At 32.6% G+C, this 16,157-nt stretch overlaps 1 protein-coding gene across 2 annotated transcripts in view; it reads right to left on the reverse strand.

Annotated features, from left to right (window-relative positions):
* Positions 1 to 16,157, reverse strand: part of LOC126889789 (sodium channel protein Nach-like) — a 41,334-nt gene that overhangs the window by 21,469 nt on the left and 3,708 nt on the right. For both annotated transcript variants that reach the window (XM_050658378.1, XM_050658377.1), the window contains exons 4-6: positions 14,496 to 14,679; positions 12,342 to 12,487; positions 1,405 to 1,696 (exon numbers count right to left, since the gene is read on the reverse strand). In XM_050658378.1, the coding sequence (XP_050514335.1) occupies positions 1,405 to 1,696; positions 12,342 to 12,487; positions 14,496 to 14,679 (622 nt within the window). The remainder of the gene's footprint in view (positions 1 to 1,404; positions 1,697 to 12,341; positions 12,488 to 14,495; positions 14,680 to 16,157) is intronic.

The raw sequence follows: 16,157 nt of genomic DNA on the forward strand, positions 1-16,157 counted from the left end.
ATTAGTGAACATTAAATCCAAAGGTTCACCAAAGGTACAATATGTAGTTTTCTTTTCTTATAAATAAATTAATTTATTATAACAAAACAAAAGCAACTTTGACATTTAATAATGCGTTAGTTAGGTGTCTCTACTCGAGTTATTTGGGAACAAAAAAATAATGAAGAAAATTGCTCAATGGGAAGCCGAGAAAATGCATTTTTTAACATATACCGATTTTAAACTTTAAGATTACATATTCTCCAATCTAATTTTGGATTGGAATTTTGCTATTTTTGTCAATTTTCACTCGTAATATCGATAGTTTTTATTATAATAATATATGTTATGATTATTTTAAAGATATGAAAATTGGTGTGGAGAAAGAGGACAAAAACAAAAAGGTGATGGTTCGAAAATTATGATCCTATTGTTTATATCTTTGCCGTAAATGCCGGTCAAATTTGACCGGTTGTATCTCAGGAACCACTCATCACAATTAAACCTTTTTCTTTTAAAACAAGCGTCCTGCCGCTTTTTCTCCAATACCGTTTTCATGATTTAATTTAATTTAATATTTCCCGAGATACCTATTCTATTTGTTTATAAGACCGCTTAAATAGTCCAATTTCAATTCTGTAAAGTACAATAGAAAGGTACAGTGTCTTTTTATACAAAAATCATACCTGAACCATAGAAGGGCCTGTTAAGTTTTAAGAAAATAAATGTATCCCTATTTCACGTAAAATGCCTTTGGAGTTTTAAAAACACCAGATCTAATAAATTGTCGCCTGTCTGGCCATATGGTAGAACCACATAATGACAGATTAGTGTTTGTGGTCTAGTTCAGTAGAGTCACAGCGGGCACCCTGTGAGGTCACACCCTCGCTAGAATAACAAACCCTTACGAGGTATAAACAAAGCACGCCTTTTTTTACCAACAATAAATAAATATATTATTGACCGTCGTTTTACTTAATATTATTTTAATTGTTTCCGTGGACAATAAGGTTACCACACATGCAACTCAACCACACCACGGAACATATTGCTAAAGCCTCTTGGTGTATAATGGAATAATTAGCCGCATGTTTGCTTAATACTCTTGAATCAAAACTGATTGATCCCTCTGAACCATCCGGGTACTCTTGTAGACTGCATGTTGCTCCTCTTAGAACATTCACCTAAGTTACAGGAGATTATGCACAGAACTCTTAGTACTCCGTAGAGTACACCAAAGACCGTTGGAGAAAAGAAAGAGAATGTGATGGTTAAAAAATTTAAGGAACTGGTTTAAATTTAGTTCAATAGAACTTTTTAGAGCAGCGGTATATAGAGTAAAGATAGTGATGCTGATATGCAACCTCGGATTGGAAAACAGTACTTAAAGAAGAAGAACCTTAATATAATATTATAATGACTTACCATTTTCGGCGTTAATATTTGAATAGAGCTCTGAGCATCTACTACTCTAACATCCATACTGATAAAAGTCTCCGTGCCGTAATTGAGCAGGATCTCAGTTAAATCACCACTTGACTTATCAGCAAAATCATAAGAGTTAAAAACATACACCAAATAGCCCTTGATTTCGGTTGTAGTTACAAAATAGTCGTCTATGGTGTTGTGTAGAGCGAACTGTAAACCATTTTCGATCCCAGCACCAAGTGCATGCTCCATTTTTACTGATGTCTGGTTTTTATTTAGCTTACGAAATCTGTAAAATGTATTTATGAAATTAATAAAATAGTGTTACGCCAGCTCTCTGCCTATGTTTTCTAACCGCTCTGGAGTCCCTTCCAATAATGTAGATGGCAGTGCGGAGTCTAGCTTCAACGACCTACCAGTCGAGAGAGCCATGGAATAAATTTAAAATGGACGATATAAATACAGAATAATAATTTAAATCGTAGAGTTAGTCGAAGATATCAATTTGTTTTGTCAAGTAATAATAGACCAGTAAGGATCTGCGAAAAAACGTCTATTTCTGGATGTGAGAGGTGGCATTCGGATTTTTGCAGATAAAGTTAGGTGACAACTTCAATAATTATAATTGACTTATGCTCCTTCTCAAATATGGCCGGAATACTAATTAAATAATTAAAATATTTAAAAATTTCGAAAAACATCGATTTTTTCTGCTTTCTTTGCTTATAACTTTAAAACGATTCGTTTTAGAACAAAGTCGTACAGAAATAAAATAAAGATAATTGAATTTTGTATGATATACGACTGGTAAAAAATGTCTTAAGGTATTAACTTTTCTGCAATACAGCAATAAATACAAAATAAGGGGGCAAAATAAGTCTGTTGTTATTCAATATTTTTTAACCACTTTGGTGGCACTTAGAACCTTAGTAATTCGCTTAGGAAATTCTTTGTAACATACTTAAATCGTGTACCAAATTTCATTAAAATCGACCTAATAAATTTTGCATAATAAATTTGCAATCTAAATGTTTTTAAAAAAGTTAAAATTTTTTAAAATCTTTCTGAACAAATAGTAGACCATTTAGAAGTTGGCTAATTTTTTTTACATATAAAGAGGTGCTCTACCTATCTAATAGGGCTTTTCATTCACAGTCAGTTGTTTCGAGCTTCTGTCATATGTCGTATAATCCGTGTATATTAATATTATACAGAGATTATACAACATTTGACAGAAGCTCGAAACAAATGACAATCGATGAAAAGCTTTACACTTTACGGAATTAAAATCGGATTATTTAAGGGGCCCCGCAATGTTTTAAATTTATAAACAGTTTTTTGGCTTGTAAACAAATAGCTTTGTTTAATAATAAAAAAATTAATTTTTAGCAATGCAAATAATTAAAACCGGTATATTTTGACTTAAACTTTCAAATGCTGTCAGCAGAATTGCTATTTTATTTTTTAATCAAACGTTATTCGCGTTCAAAAATTGCAATTTCTCGATTTTTTGAAAGTTTCACCGCGTTTATCTCGAAAACTATGCATCTTACGAAAAAACTTGTAAGAACATTTTTTGCTTAGAATTATCCAAAAAATACAAAAAAATGTTTTATTTTGCGAAAAATCGATATTATGTAATTCCTCAAGTTCTCTGTTTATAACAATCTTATCGACATCCGGATCAACTGTTACCCAAAAAAATTCGTATTCTACGGGTCAAAATACATAAAAAAACTTGGGTAAGTCCATCTAAATAAAGGAGCTCGTAGCACCCCTCCTGGCCACAGCACTAATTTGTTTAGAAGCCAAAAAATTGTTTATAACTTTAAAACATTGCTGAGGAGGCTTAAATAATCCGATTTCAATTCTTTAAAGTGCATTAGATAGGTGGAGTACTTCTTTATATGTAAAAAAAATTGACAAATCTTTGTATGTTCTAGTTTTTGTTGTGCAAGATTTTAAAAAATTTTAATTTTTTTAAAAAAGTTTAGATTGCAAAATTATTATGCAAAATCTAGTAAGTCAATTTTAATGAAATTTGGTGTACGGTTTTAGCACATTACAAAAATTTTCTAAGCGAATTAGGAAGGTTCCAAGTGTAACCTAAGTGATGGAAAATCATTGAATAAGGACAGGCTTGTTTTGCCCCCTTATTTTATATTTATTGCTATTTTGAAGCAAGGGTGATAAATTAAGACATTTTTAACCAATCGCATCTGACAGAAAATTTAATTATCTTTGTTTTATTTCTATAGGACTTTGTTCTAAAATGAATAGTTTTTAAGTTATAAGCAAAAAAAGTAGAAAAAAAAAACGAAATTTTTTGAAATTTTTAAATGTTTTATTTTTTTTATTAATGTTGTTCTGAAGCTATTTTCTTGTGGCATTTTTATAATCAAGTCTATTCAAATGGGAAATAAGCCACAATTTTACCTAAAAATGATTTTATTAACGTTTCGACGCCCAAGTCGGGTGTCGTTGTCAAAATACAAAAATTTCCCATTTGAATATACTTTTTTATTAATGTTCCGGGCATATTTGAGAAGGAGCATAAATCAATTATATTGTGTTATATTGTATTATATTATATTATAAATCAATTATATTATTAGTAACGAAGTTATCACCTAACTTTATCCGCAAAAATCTGAATGCCACCTCTCACATCCATCTAAAAACAGATCCTTACTAGTCTATAAATATATTATAAATTAATTATGTTTTTAGTGTAAATGAATTAAAATAAGTGTTAAAAACAATAAAAATTAATGACAAAGACTAAGTAAATTAAAAAAAGGGTAAAAAAAGTGTTGTCCAACGTATTGTATAAAAGACTCCGCTACGCCAAACATACATATAGTGGGAGGATATTTATCAGTGCGGTTTCCACCGTAATAAATCAACAACCGACCAGATATTTACAGTGAGGCAGATCCTTAAAGAAACCCTAGAGTTCGGCGTCGACACCCACCACATATTCGTGGACTTCAAAGCCGCATACGACTCGGTTAATAGAGGTAAACTTCTACACTTCTACTTGCTATGGTAGAATTTCAAATACCACTTCATCTTGTCCAATTAACTAAACTTACACTCACAGGAACAGAGAGTATGATAAAAATCCAAAACGATTTCTCAAGACCCTTCCATTGCAAAAATGGACCAAGACAGGGTATGGACTATCGTATCTCTTATTTAACCTGACATTAGAAACAATAATTCGAGAGTCCCAGATTAATATGAATGGTACTATCTTTAACAAATCAGTACAAATTGTCGGATACGCAGATGACATAGACATCATTAGTACATCCACAGAATCTCTGACCGAAACATTTCTAGTCCAATCGGGTTAGACGAATAACAGGCCTAACCTTGCATTAAGAGCTGCCCCAAATTTTATTTTGCTAATCTTTAGGGGGCTCAATTGTAGTGTAAATTTAAAATCTCGACTGAATTCCGCTATTGCGTTAGCCGCCATCTTGATTTTAAACGAGAACCGTTTTTGCTCAATATCTTTGCCATTTTCAACTTTTCGACAAAAATTATAACAACTAAAATTGTTGAAAATGTGATTTTTTATCATTTATATTGTTACAATTCTTTTGTGCAGTCGATATTTTCCGAGTTATGGAGGAAAATAGTGACAGAGCATAATTATTCAATTATCTCGTTTATTATTAGTTTTACGACAAAAATGTTTCAAAACAAAAATAGAGAGAATTAAATTCTACACAATTTTAATCTCTTTCTTTTTTTGCTAAAGTTAATATTTAAGGTAGTACGTATGCGATAATGGCGCGAGCGTAAGACCAGATTGATTTTGTAGCAATTGTTTTTGTTCAATATCTACGCTATTTTCAACTAAAATTGTTCCAAATATGATTTCCTACAATTTATTTTTAACAATTTTTTTCATGCTGTTGATATTTTCCGAGTTAAGTGGGAAAATAGTAAAAAGTGGTGGGGGGAGCATAATTACTGAATTGAATCTTGTTTCCGAGCTGCCCCCAATTTTATAATTCTATACTTTACGGGAGATCAATAGTAGTGTAAATTTAAAATCTCGACTGAATTCCGCGGTTGCATTAGCCGCCATATTGATTTTAAAGGAGAACCGTTGTTGCTTAATATCTCCGCCATTTTCAACTTTTCGACAAAAACGGTAGAAACTAAAATTGTTGGAAACGCAATTTCCTACAATTTCTTTTCCACAATTTTTTTTATGCGATCAATATTCTCTGAGTTAAGGGGGAAAATAGTGGAAGCGGAGGGGAAGCATAATTATTGAATTGTCTCATTTATTATTAACTTTACGATATAATTGTACATAAACAAAAATAAAGAGAATTATATTTTCTACAATTTTTGAAACTTCCAATGAAACACCAACCCAACGAAGTACATAAAAGACATAAATAATAACTTATATGCATTAAGTTCACTTAATTTTATTAACTAGCGGGTTTTATTGGTTGAATTTGTCTGTCGATAATTAAGTTTCATGTCAGCTAACATATTTTAATATTTCAACAATTTTTTTTAAATTTTGGACCCTGTTGGGGGAAATTTCCCCATTCCCCCCCCCTCTCGTAGACCCACCACTGGTTCTCTCGAAATATTGTAGTAAATCTTAATTGCTACAATTTCAGTCCTTACACTTTTTGTCGAAAAGTTGAAAATAACGGAGATATTGAACAAAAACAATTGTTATAAAATCAATCAGGTCTTACGCTCGCGTCTTTACCGCATACGTACTACCTTAAATATTGATTTTATCAAAAAAATGAAGGAGATCAAAATTGTACAAAATTTAATTCTCTTCATTTTTGTATAGGTTCAAATTTGTTGTAAAACTAATAATAAACGAGATAATTCAATAAATCAATAATTATTCTCTAACTGTCACTATTTTTCGCCATAACTCGGAAAATATCGACCGCACGAAAAAAATTATAATAAATGAAATTGTATAAAATCGCATTTTTAATAATTTCAGTTCTGTCGAAAAGTTGAAAATGGCGGAGATATTGAGCAAAAACGTTTCTCGTTTAAAATCAAAATGGCGGCTAACGCAACTGTCAAATTCAGTCGAAATTTTAAATTTATACTACTATTGACCACCCCTAAAGATTAGAAAAATAAAATTTGGGGCAGCTCGTAATGCAAGGTCAAATGTTATCCCGACTGCGCTATTCGGTCGTGGGACTAAATGTAAATGTTCAAAAGACCAAATATATGTGTTGCACTAAGTTAAGCAGTCCGACACCTACAAGAATAATAATTGACGACCTAGAACTGGAAGTTATCGACACCTCCTTATACTTAGGCTCGCTGTTAACCCTACGTTAGGCGCGTCGTTATTGCTGACAAGCTTAGGCGCGTGGTCTACGATTGTAGACCAATAGTTTTTTGTCGTATAATACCGGATTTTGACAAAATTAACAAATTAGTGGTTAAGAAAATATTTATTTATGTTCGCACTTTGATATTAGATATGTTTTGTTCCTTGGCTTTTCTCATTTTGACAGTGGTAAAATTAAAAACGAGGTCATGATTTTTTGGGTTTTATTCGCAAGTAAATGAAAATGGTCACAAAAATAAGCTCAATTTAGTAAAAAACACAAATATTTTTTATCTTTCAACTTATATAATGACCAATAGGGATAAATAATAAAGAATAGAACTGAAAAGTAAAAAAAGAACAAAACTATTAAATGGTCAAAGTGGCACAATTTTAGTCCGTCAAACATTCAGTGCAAATATCCCCAAAATGATCCTTGAATGCAAATGTGTCACATCTTTGGCATGCCCTTCTTGTTGACATATTGGAAATTCATGCACAAATACAACATCGTCCCACGTAATTTGTTGGAATATTAGGGGAAGGAGGTACGACTTCTCTAACTCCGAGCAGTACGCGAGCTCGTCGTCTAAGTTCTCTTAGCAGGGAAGGCATAGTTGATCCATATTCAATTTGCTGTTTGATTAGTTCCCATGCTAAGTTTTCAATGAAGTCGCTTCTTGAAACATTTTCATTTATGTTATTAGCTTTATATACACAGCAGGCTACATATTAGCTTTATATATACAACTAAAAACTGGAACGCGCTTAGTCGCGTGGTCTACGGTTGTAGACCAGTACTCTTTCAATAATGGTAAAAAAATAATGCAAACAGATCGGCGGCGTTTATTAAACTGAAGAGTAAATTGGAAGTATTAGTGACAGCTACTAAGCGGGATGGAGGCGTATGTGCAGTTTTATGCAATTTGCGACCACTTAAAGGAGAGTGGTCTACGATTGTAGACCACGCGCCTAACGGAGGGTTAACTAAAGATAAGAACGCGAGTGAAGAAATTAAAAGAATAATAATGCTCGGAATAAGTGTTACTATGGCTTAAGAAGACATATGGCCTCAAAACTACCTAGAAAAATTAAATTGACTATCTACAAAACACTAATAACACCAGTGCTAACATATGGTTCAGAAACTTGGTGACTTACACAGAATGACCAAGAACTGCTGAAAAAATTCTAAGAAGAATATATGAAGAGATAAAGGAACAAGATTTGTGGCGCAGGCTTTAAATCTTTGAGTTGTATAGAAGTTTTGGAGAACCTGACGTTATAAAATTCATTAAGGCAGCACGCCTTAGATGGATCAGGCATATAATCAGAGGAAGATGCCATAGTCAGAAAAGTTTTTGACCGAAGAGGACCGAGGACAACGAGCAAGAGGAAGACCAATACTTAGGTACCAAGACAACTTAGAGAATGATTTAAAATCTATTGGAATTAGAGCACGGAGAAGAGATGACAGATACAGGGGCGAATGGAGGATTGTTCTGAAGAACAATCTGAAGAACAATTTAAAGGGTTCGTAGTTTTGTCCAACTTTTATTCTACATTCATCGTAAGTTCAAAATTAAATATATAATGAAGAAAAATGCGGAAATGAAAAATAAAGACAATTACAAATAACCAATACAATTAAGATTCAAATATATTCCTACTTAGTGTTGGAAACAGAGGTTGAACCTCGCAAAATGGACACAAGTCCGGTTTTTTTTTCTGGTATATTAAGGGGTGCTTATTATAAGACTAACATTTTCTTAAAAAATTTCGCCCCGGAACCCCCCTTTTCATCCCTTTAAAGGGGGTAATTTGTGGTTTTTGCGAAACGTAGCCTTTCCTGTACCTTTTGCAAAAAATTTACTTAGTAGCACCGTTTAGCGGGGGTGGCGCCCCAAAGTTGACAAATTTTTAAAAAAGATGTTTTTAAAAAAAATTATTTTTCCCTAACTGTAATAAAAATTAAGAAGAAACTCTGGGGAAATTAATCACAAATAAGTGGCTTTTTGGTATAGGTTTCATACATTTTAAAAAACCCCTTTTTATACCATCTGAACCGCCTATGCTAGAGTAAAAAAACTTTCAGCGATTATCCAGGTACTGGTGTCATTTACAAATTTCTGTAGTGCACCCCCATTTTTTTTTCGGAACCACCCCCAAAAAAAGGAGAATTAATAAAGAAAGTGATTTTCTTGGAATCCTTCACACACCATGCCCTTTATTAAAATGCTTCATATATCATTCTGTGCACGTTCTTATTACCCATGCATGGACACCAAAAGCGATTTCTTGATGCAACCCCTGTGGCAAAAAAATAAATAAAGGGGGGGGTTGAATAAAAATATTTTTTTGCTTTTTGACCCATATGGACATATGCTCCATCAATAGGGTTTTTCATAAATATATATGATTATTGCAACATCGCTGCGGAAACTACCCCTATCCTTGAAAATAAACTGCAGAAACTACCCCTATCCCTTGGAAAGCATGTTTTTACGATTTTCTCATTACCTATGCATTTTTTAAAACAAAACTTATAAATAATTAAAGACCATTTTGTTTTCTACAAATAAGGTCCTATACATTTTTTCGCATTTCGTAAGCAACCGTTACGGCACAGTGGAGCCGTAAACCTCAGAAATGCTTTGGCGGGCTCCAGTTTTTGTTGTTTTTTTTTTTCGTCACCTATTCATATTATTGATAACGTAATTATGGAAAATAAAAGAGCATACATTATGACCTATGCATATTTTCTTTTCTTTGCACCCTAAAACCATAGTGGTGGCCCAAAATCAATTTTTGATTATTTTCTTTATTAATTCTCCTTTTTTTGGGGTAGTTCCGGGGAAAATATGGGGGTGCATTATACAAATTTGTAAATAACACGAGTACATGGATAATCGCTGAAAGTTTTTTTACTCTAGCATAGGCGGTTCAGATGGTATAAAAAGGGGTTTTTTAAAATGTAACACCCTGTAATTTAAAAGTTTGCAATTTCCCTTAAATGAAACCTATACTAAAAAATCAGCCACTTATTTGTGATTAATTGCCGCAGGGTCTCTTCTTAACTTTCATTACAGTTAGGGAAAAATAATTTTTTTTAAATACCTTTTTTAAAAATTTGTCAACTTTGGGGCGCCACCCCCGCTAAACGGTGGGTATAGACCATCGAGATAGGAGTGGAGTCTGACTCCTCTTTGAATTTCTGCTTGGTTTGTCTCACTATCTTCCACCTGTACGAGTGCTGTTTGATTGTAGTATAGATTTTTGATAAAATTAATATCATTGGGATCTACGTACATGTAAGGATTTACCAAGTAGAACACTGTCAAACGCTTTTTGGAAATCTATATTATAACATTTGAATACGTTTTTATTATAAAATTATTACAGGATTGATACGGGAACAAAATCACATATTCACTAACAGATAGCCGGTAGACGGTTGAGCAAAAACTCCAAATAAGACGTACCTATATATTATATAAATCGAATGAGACACGCCTTATGAGATACAGCGGGACAGCCGGCAAAATGAAAACGTCAGTGGAAATGTAACTCGATTTGGCGACACTAAGTAAACACTGAAATTTTATCACGTTTCCTACTTTATAAGGTGTATTGTCAGGTTTTCTTTTTATTGCCGGGGTTTTTCGGTTGACATACGGCACAATCCTCCCCTCCTATCTCGATGGTATAGACATATGCTGTCGGGAAATAAATAGTAGGAAATATAGTCCTCTTCATTTTACTATTAAGTAAATTTTTTGCAAAACGTACAGGAAGGGCTACGTTTGGCAAAAACCACAAATTACACCCTTTAAAGGGATGAAAAGGGGGGTTCCGGGGCGAAATTTTTTAAGAAAAAGTTGATCTCATAATTAGCACCCCTTGATCCCACATAACAATTTCATGTTCTTAGTAGATTCATAGAACATACTTTTCAGAAAAAGTATATACTTAGAATATGCGTAATTACCATTGCGAATGTGCAGAGCATATACTGAGTATATACTACATTACAGTACTTAAACGTTCTATGTATATACTTAGAATGTACTACCGCACTTCTTTTCAGTATATACCAAGAACATACTTTTTAGAAGATTCTAAGGAGGTGCTATAAACCTTCTATTTATATACTTAGAATGTACTATCGCACATATTTTAAGTATATGGGAAGAATATTCCAAGGAAGTGCTATATACCTTCTATGTATATACTTAGAATGTACTATCGCACATATTTTTAGTATATGGGAAGAATATTCCAAGGATGTGCTATATTTCTCAGAAGTATGTTTTCAACATCACCCAATCTCATCCTAGGTTCTACTAATATATTATATTTACATATTCTAATTGCATATGAGAATGTATAGTTATTGCATTCTACAATATTACGTAAAAAGTAAGTATAAAATGTATAAACTTTAGTTATATAGGTACCTATGTATAATAAATATTATATGGGTAAGTAGCCTATATATAAAATATAAGTAATATATTTAGTTATTATGTGCACATCAAAATAAAAATGCTGCTTATATAATTATATAATAGCCAAATATATAATATAATATGTATGTAAATTACTAAAATTTATAGGTATCTATATACATTATACATACTTTTACTTACTAGGTATTTAGGAAATATTGAAGTACCAATATGAATTTATTATTTTCAAGCTGCTTTTTATGTTCTTAAAATGTTTTAGTCCTTGTAGCTAGAAATACAGTCGCTTCTTCCTCACAGCGTAGACATAAATGCCTTAACTGTACTGGAAACTATTTTCATATTTTGCCTTTTTGTTACCTACCCCCTTCCCTTGTGCAGGTATAAAATATGCAATGCAAGGGTCAGAATAACAATGAATGGCCGTTTCCGGATTCCCGAAAATTATAGGTAAAAATATTTTTATGGTATAAACTCAAATCAAAATGGTGTATTAATTTCAATTGAAAACGAAACGAGAATTTCTCATTTTTCTTCAATAGAATTAAGTTTTAAACTTTTTTACCATACAATTAAAACGGTTTAAAAAATGATGAATTAGATAGTTCAGTAGTACCTACCAAAATACCTAAATTTTATTAATTACCGTATTCTTAACGCGAAGTTGATAATCTATAGGCTAACATTATTCTTCTTCCTATAGGTACATACAGTATATTCTTTTTAAGATATTTTAAAAGTATATACAAGTATGTGTTAAGCATATACTTTTGCATATACTTACGCATATACTAAGAATATTCGATTAAGGTATATTCTAAGAATAAACTTTTACGAACATTCCGAGATACTACGTACACGAATGTGCTCAGTATATTCGGTGCAAGAATATTCTTCGAAGCACATGCAAAGAACATGAAATTTAGAATGTTTTTTATGGTACATGCTATGCTTGTACTGCGCATATACTAAAAAGGATATACTTCGACGAATGTTGGCAGGATATGCTTAGAACGTGATGCGAACATCATTGTTATGTGGGATATACCAGAAAAAAAAAATAAAACAGGACTTATGTCCATTTTGCGAGGTTCAACCTCTGTTTCCTACATTATACTTACAATTTCATTCTCTTAGCAATTCGAATATAATTAAAAACACAACAAGGTCCATCGAATGTCATTCTGACTCTCATATACTCAGCGCAATTTGTTTCTGTTCCTTGCCAAACACATTTTGCCAGCATCTCGTCACAAGTTGGTGCTAACTAAAATTGGACGTACTATGTATATAGTAGATAGAGATATATACAGAGTGAACCAAAAGTACGAAATATTTTTCTATCGTAGTAGCCCCTTATCATTAAAAGAGTCTTCTTCTTTGAGTGCCTCTTCTATCGGAGATTGGATATCATTAGGGCGATTCTAATTTTATTTACTGCTGTTTTGAACAATTCGTTAGTGGTACAGCCAAACCACTCTCTCAAATTTCTCATCCAGGAAATTCTTCTACGGCCTGGATTTCTTCGTCCTTGAATTTTTCCTTGCATTATATTTTGTAGGAATGTGTATTTTTGTCCTCTCATCAGGTGGCCTAAGTATTCAAGTTTTCTCTTTTTTTATATTCAGTAGAACTTCTGGCTCGTTATTTATTCTGCGTATTACTTCTTCATTTGTAATTTTATCCACCCAACTTATTCTTAGTATACGTCAGTAGCACCATATCTCAAAGCTTTCAAGATTTTTAATGTTCCTCTGTTTAAGAGTCCATGACTCAACACCGTAGAGCAAAGTACTGAGTACATAGCATTTTAACATTCTAGTTCGTAGATGAATACTAATATCACGATAACAAAATATTTTTTTCATTTTTATAAAAGTAGACCTGGCAATTTCAATACGTCTTTTTATGTCGTGATTTTGGTCACCTGTTTCATTGATAAGGGTTCCCAAGTATTTGTATTCGTTTACTTTTTCAAGTTGGGTACCGTTTATTGTGATACTAGTGTCATTTACTGGATTCTTACTGAAGGTCATATATTTGGTTTTTTTGACGTTCATCCTTATGCCGTAGTTATTACATATCTCATTCATACTTTCAACTAGATGTTTTAGATCTTCCGCTGTTCTTGCCATTATCACAGTATCGTCAGCATATCGAATGTTATTGATAACTTCTCCATTGACTATTATCCCTTCGTTTGCATATGAGAGAGCTTCTTGGCATATTTGTTCGCTGTAGATATTAAACAAGAGCGGTGACAATATACAACCCTGTCGTACCCCTCTATTTCTATTTCGTCCGATGTTTGGTCTTCTATTTTTATATTAGCTCGCTGATTCCAGTACAGATTTAATATTATTTGTATGTCTCTGGTGTCAATGTTCTTACTCTCCAGGATTTATTTGAGTTTACTGTGGCGTACTTTGTCAAAGGTCTTTTCAAAGTCTATAAAGCAGGCGTGTACCTCTTGGTTAACATCTAGGCATCTCTGTGTTAGAACGTTCAAGGCAAAGAGAGCATCCCTTGTACCTAATCCTTTTCTGAATCCCATCTGTGTATCGTTAATATCGATGTCTAGTTTTTGATAGATTCGGTTGTGGATGACTCTAAGAAATATTTTAAGCAGGTGACTGACTCATCAAGGAGATTGTTCGATGATCTGAACATTGCATTGCCTTAGTTTTCTTCGGTATGGTGACAAACGTAGACAGCAACCATTCTTGCGGTTTTATACCAGTACTGTATATTGTATTGAATATATGCAATATTATGGTTACGGATTTATCATTCAGAAGCTTCAGCAGTTCTGTAGGGATTTCATCAGGTTCGTTTGCTTTTCCATTTTTAGCGTTTCTTATTGCGTATTCTACTTCTTCTTTCAATATGTCTGGCCCAGTTGCATTGATTATCTGAGTTAAGTTGTTTCTATCGTCTTCAAATAATTAAAAGAGTAATTCGCTCTTTTTCATTAAATACTATCTTTATTGTAGAGCTTTTAAAAACACATGCAACTCTCAGCTTTAGTTATTAATAAAATTTATTTTACAAAAGTTTTTAATAAACGTCAAGCTATTTTTAGTTTTATGACTTAATATCTAACTGCATTCTATATTTACTGAATTACTTCAAAACTGTTTGGCACTGAGAAATTTTATTTATTTTAACGGACTTTTGGTCCACTCTGTACATACACACATTATAATACAGAAACAAATCCTTGGACAATATTTAGTATACCAAGATTTGAACTATCATCGTACTAATATATGTACCTCCGTAATTCTATATGTCAAATCGCTTGGGAAGGACAAATTATCATATTTTTCCAAAAACAGTTGAAAGCTTAACAGCTCGTCGTCACTGTTTAAGTTAAAATCGTACAGATTCGCAATCAGTTTAATCGCCTCAAGAATATCTTCTTTTGACCGGAAGTGTTTATTTGATCGGGAACTGTTTCTGAAATAATAAAAAAATAATTTGTAATAATAACTTTGTTTCAGCATATCTCTGTATCGTCAGAGAGTCAGGCCGATACAAATGCACACACAGACAGCCGAATAATGTTTCTGGCTTATTTCTCACAAATCGGCAAATATCACATAATCTGAAGCTATTTTCTTGTGGCATTTTTGCAATTAACTAGTTTTCATGGGAAATAGCCACAATTTTACTAAAAAAATGATTTTATTAACGTTTCGACGCTCTAATCGGGTGTCGTTGTCAAAATACAAAAAATAATAATGAATTAAACAAAAATGTTGTTGCTTAGTAAAAAAAATTCTTCTAATAATTTATTTAATCTGACTCATTTATATTGGCAATTCAGACATATATTATACATTTTAAAGTAGAAGATTTTAAAATGATATTGCCAATATTTATGAGTTGCGTTCCTGAGACGACTTTATTGAAAGATAGTTCATTCAATTACATGAAATCAACCCCAACTCAAGAATATCCGTCACAAAAAAATCATAACATGTGATCTGTCTTTAAAAAGACAACCACATGCAATGATGACAGTAAAATTCTCAATGTTGTTCTGAAGCTATTTCCTTGTGGCATTTTTATAATCAACTATTTTCAATGGGAAATAAGCCACAATTTTACCAACAAAATGATTTTATTAACGTTTCGAAGCCCAAATCGGGTTTCAAAAAACCCAAAAAGTAGTATTTTGTATTTTGACAGCGAAACCCGATTCATTTTTTTGGTAAAATTGTGGCTTATTTCCCATTGAAAATAGTTGATAGTAAAATTCTCGCGCTAGAGATTCCATAGTAAATCACGAGGGAAAACCAGGAAAAAACCTATACTATCCCGACATCGTAAGTATTAGGTCTTACTTTAGTTTACTCTCAAAACTAATAGGTACCAAATTCTGACTTTAATATGTACATATGTTATTTTAAATTATAAATAATATTAATAATACATAGATATATAAACAATAGGGCCGGCGTAGCCGAGTGGTAGTGTGCTAGGCTAGCGTGCCGGTGGTCCGGAGTTCAAATCCTACCGCCGGCAAGAACAACTAGACATTTTTAAAAATGTTTATAGGCCCCAGGTCGACTCAGCCTGAATAAAATGAGTACCTTGGGTAAAACCAGAGGTAATAATAGGCGGCTGAAGCGTAGCACTGGCCCTGTTACCTTCCTTGTATACCGTAGGCCCTAGATATAGCAGACTACCCTGCTATACTCCCAAAGCCACGTGAGCGGTATAAAACGGGAGACTATTATTATTATATATAAACAATACTAAAATATAAAATATGTACTAACTCGATATGTTACTGACTTACTAATCGTGGTATTTTCTTTCTATTGACTTCCTCTTTTAGTATGGCTAACCACATCCTACTGCATTCTACCGAGCAATTTGCGACATTTAAATAAATTTAATATTCTCTTAGAACAAAATAGTGTACATAC

Source organism: Diabrotica virgifera, chromosome 8 (genome assembly GCF_917563875.1).
Source record: "Diabrotica virgifera virgifera chromosome 8, PGI_DIABVI_V3a".
In the NCBI taxonomy this organism is placed as follows: domain Eukaryota; kingdom Metazoa; phylum Arthropoda; class Insecta; order Coleoptera; family Chrysomelidae; genus Diabrotica; species Diabrotica virgifera.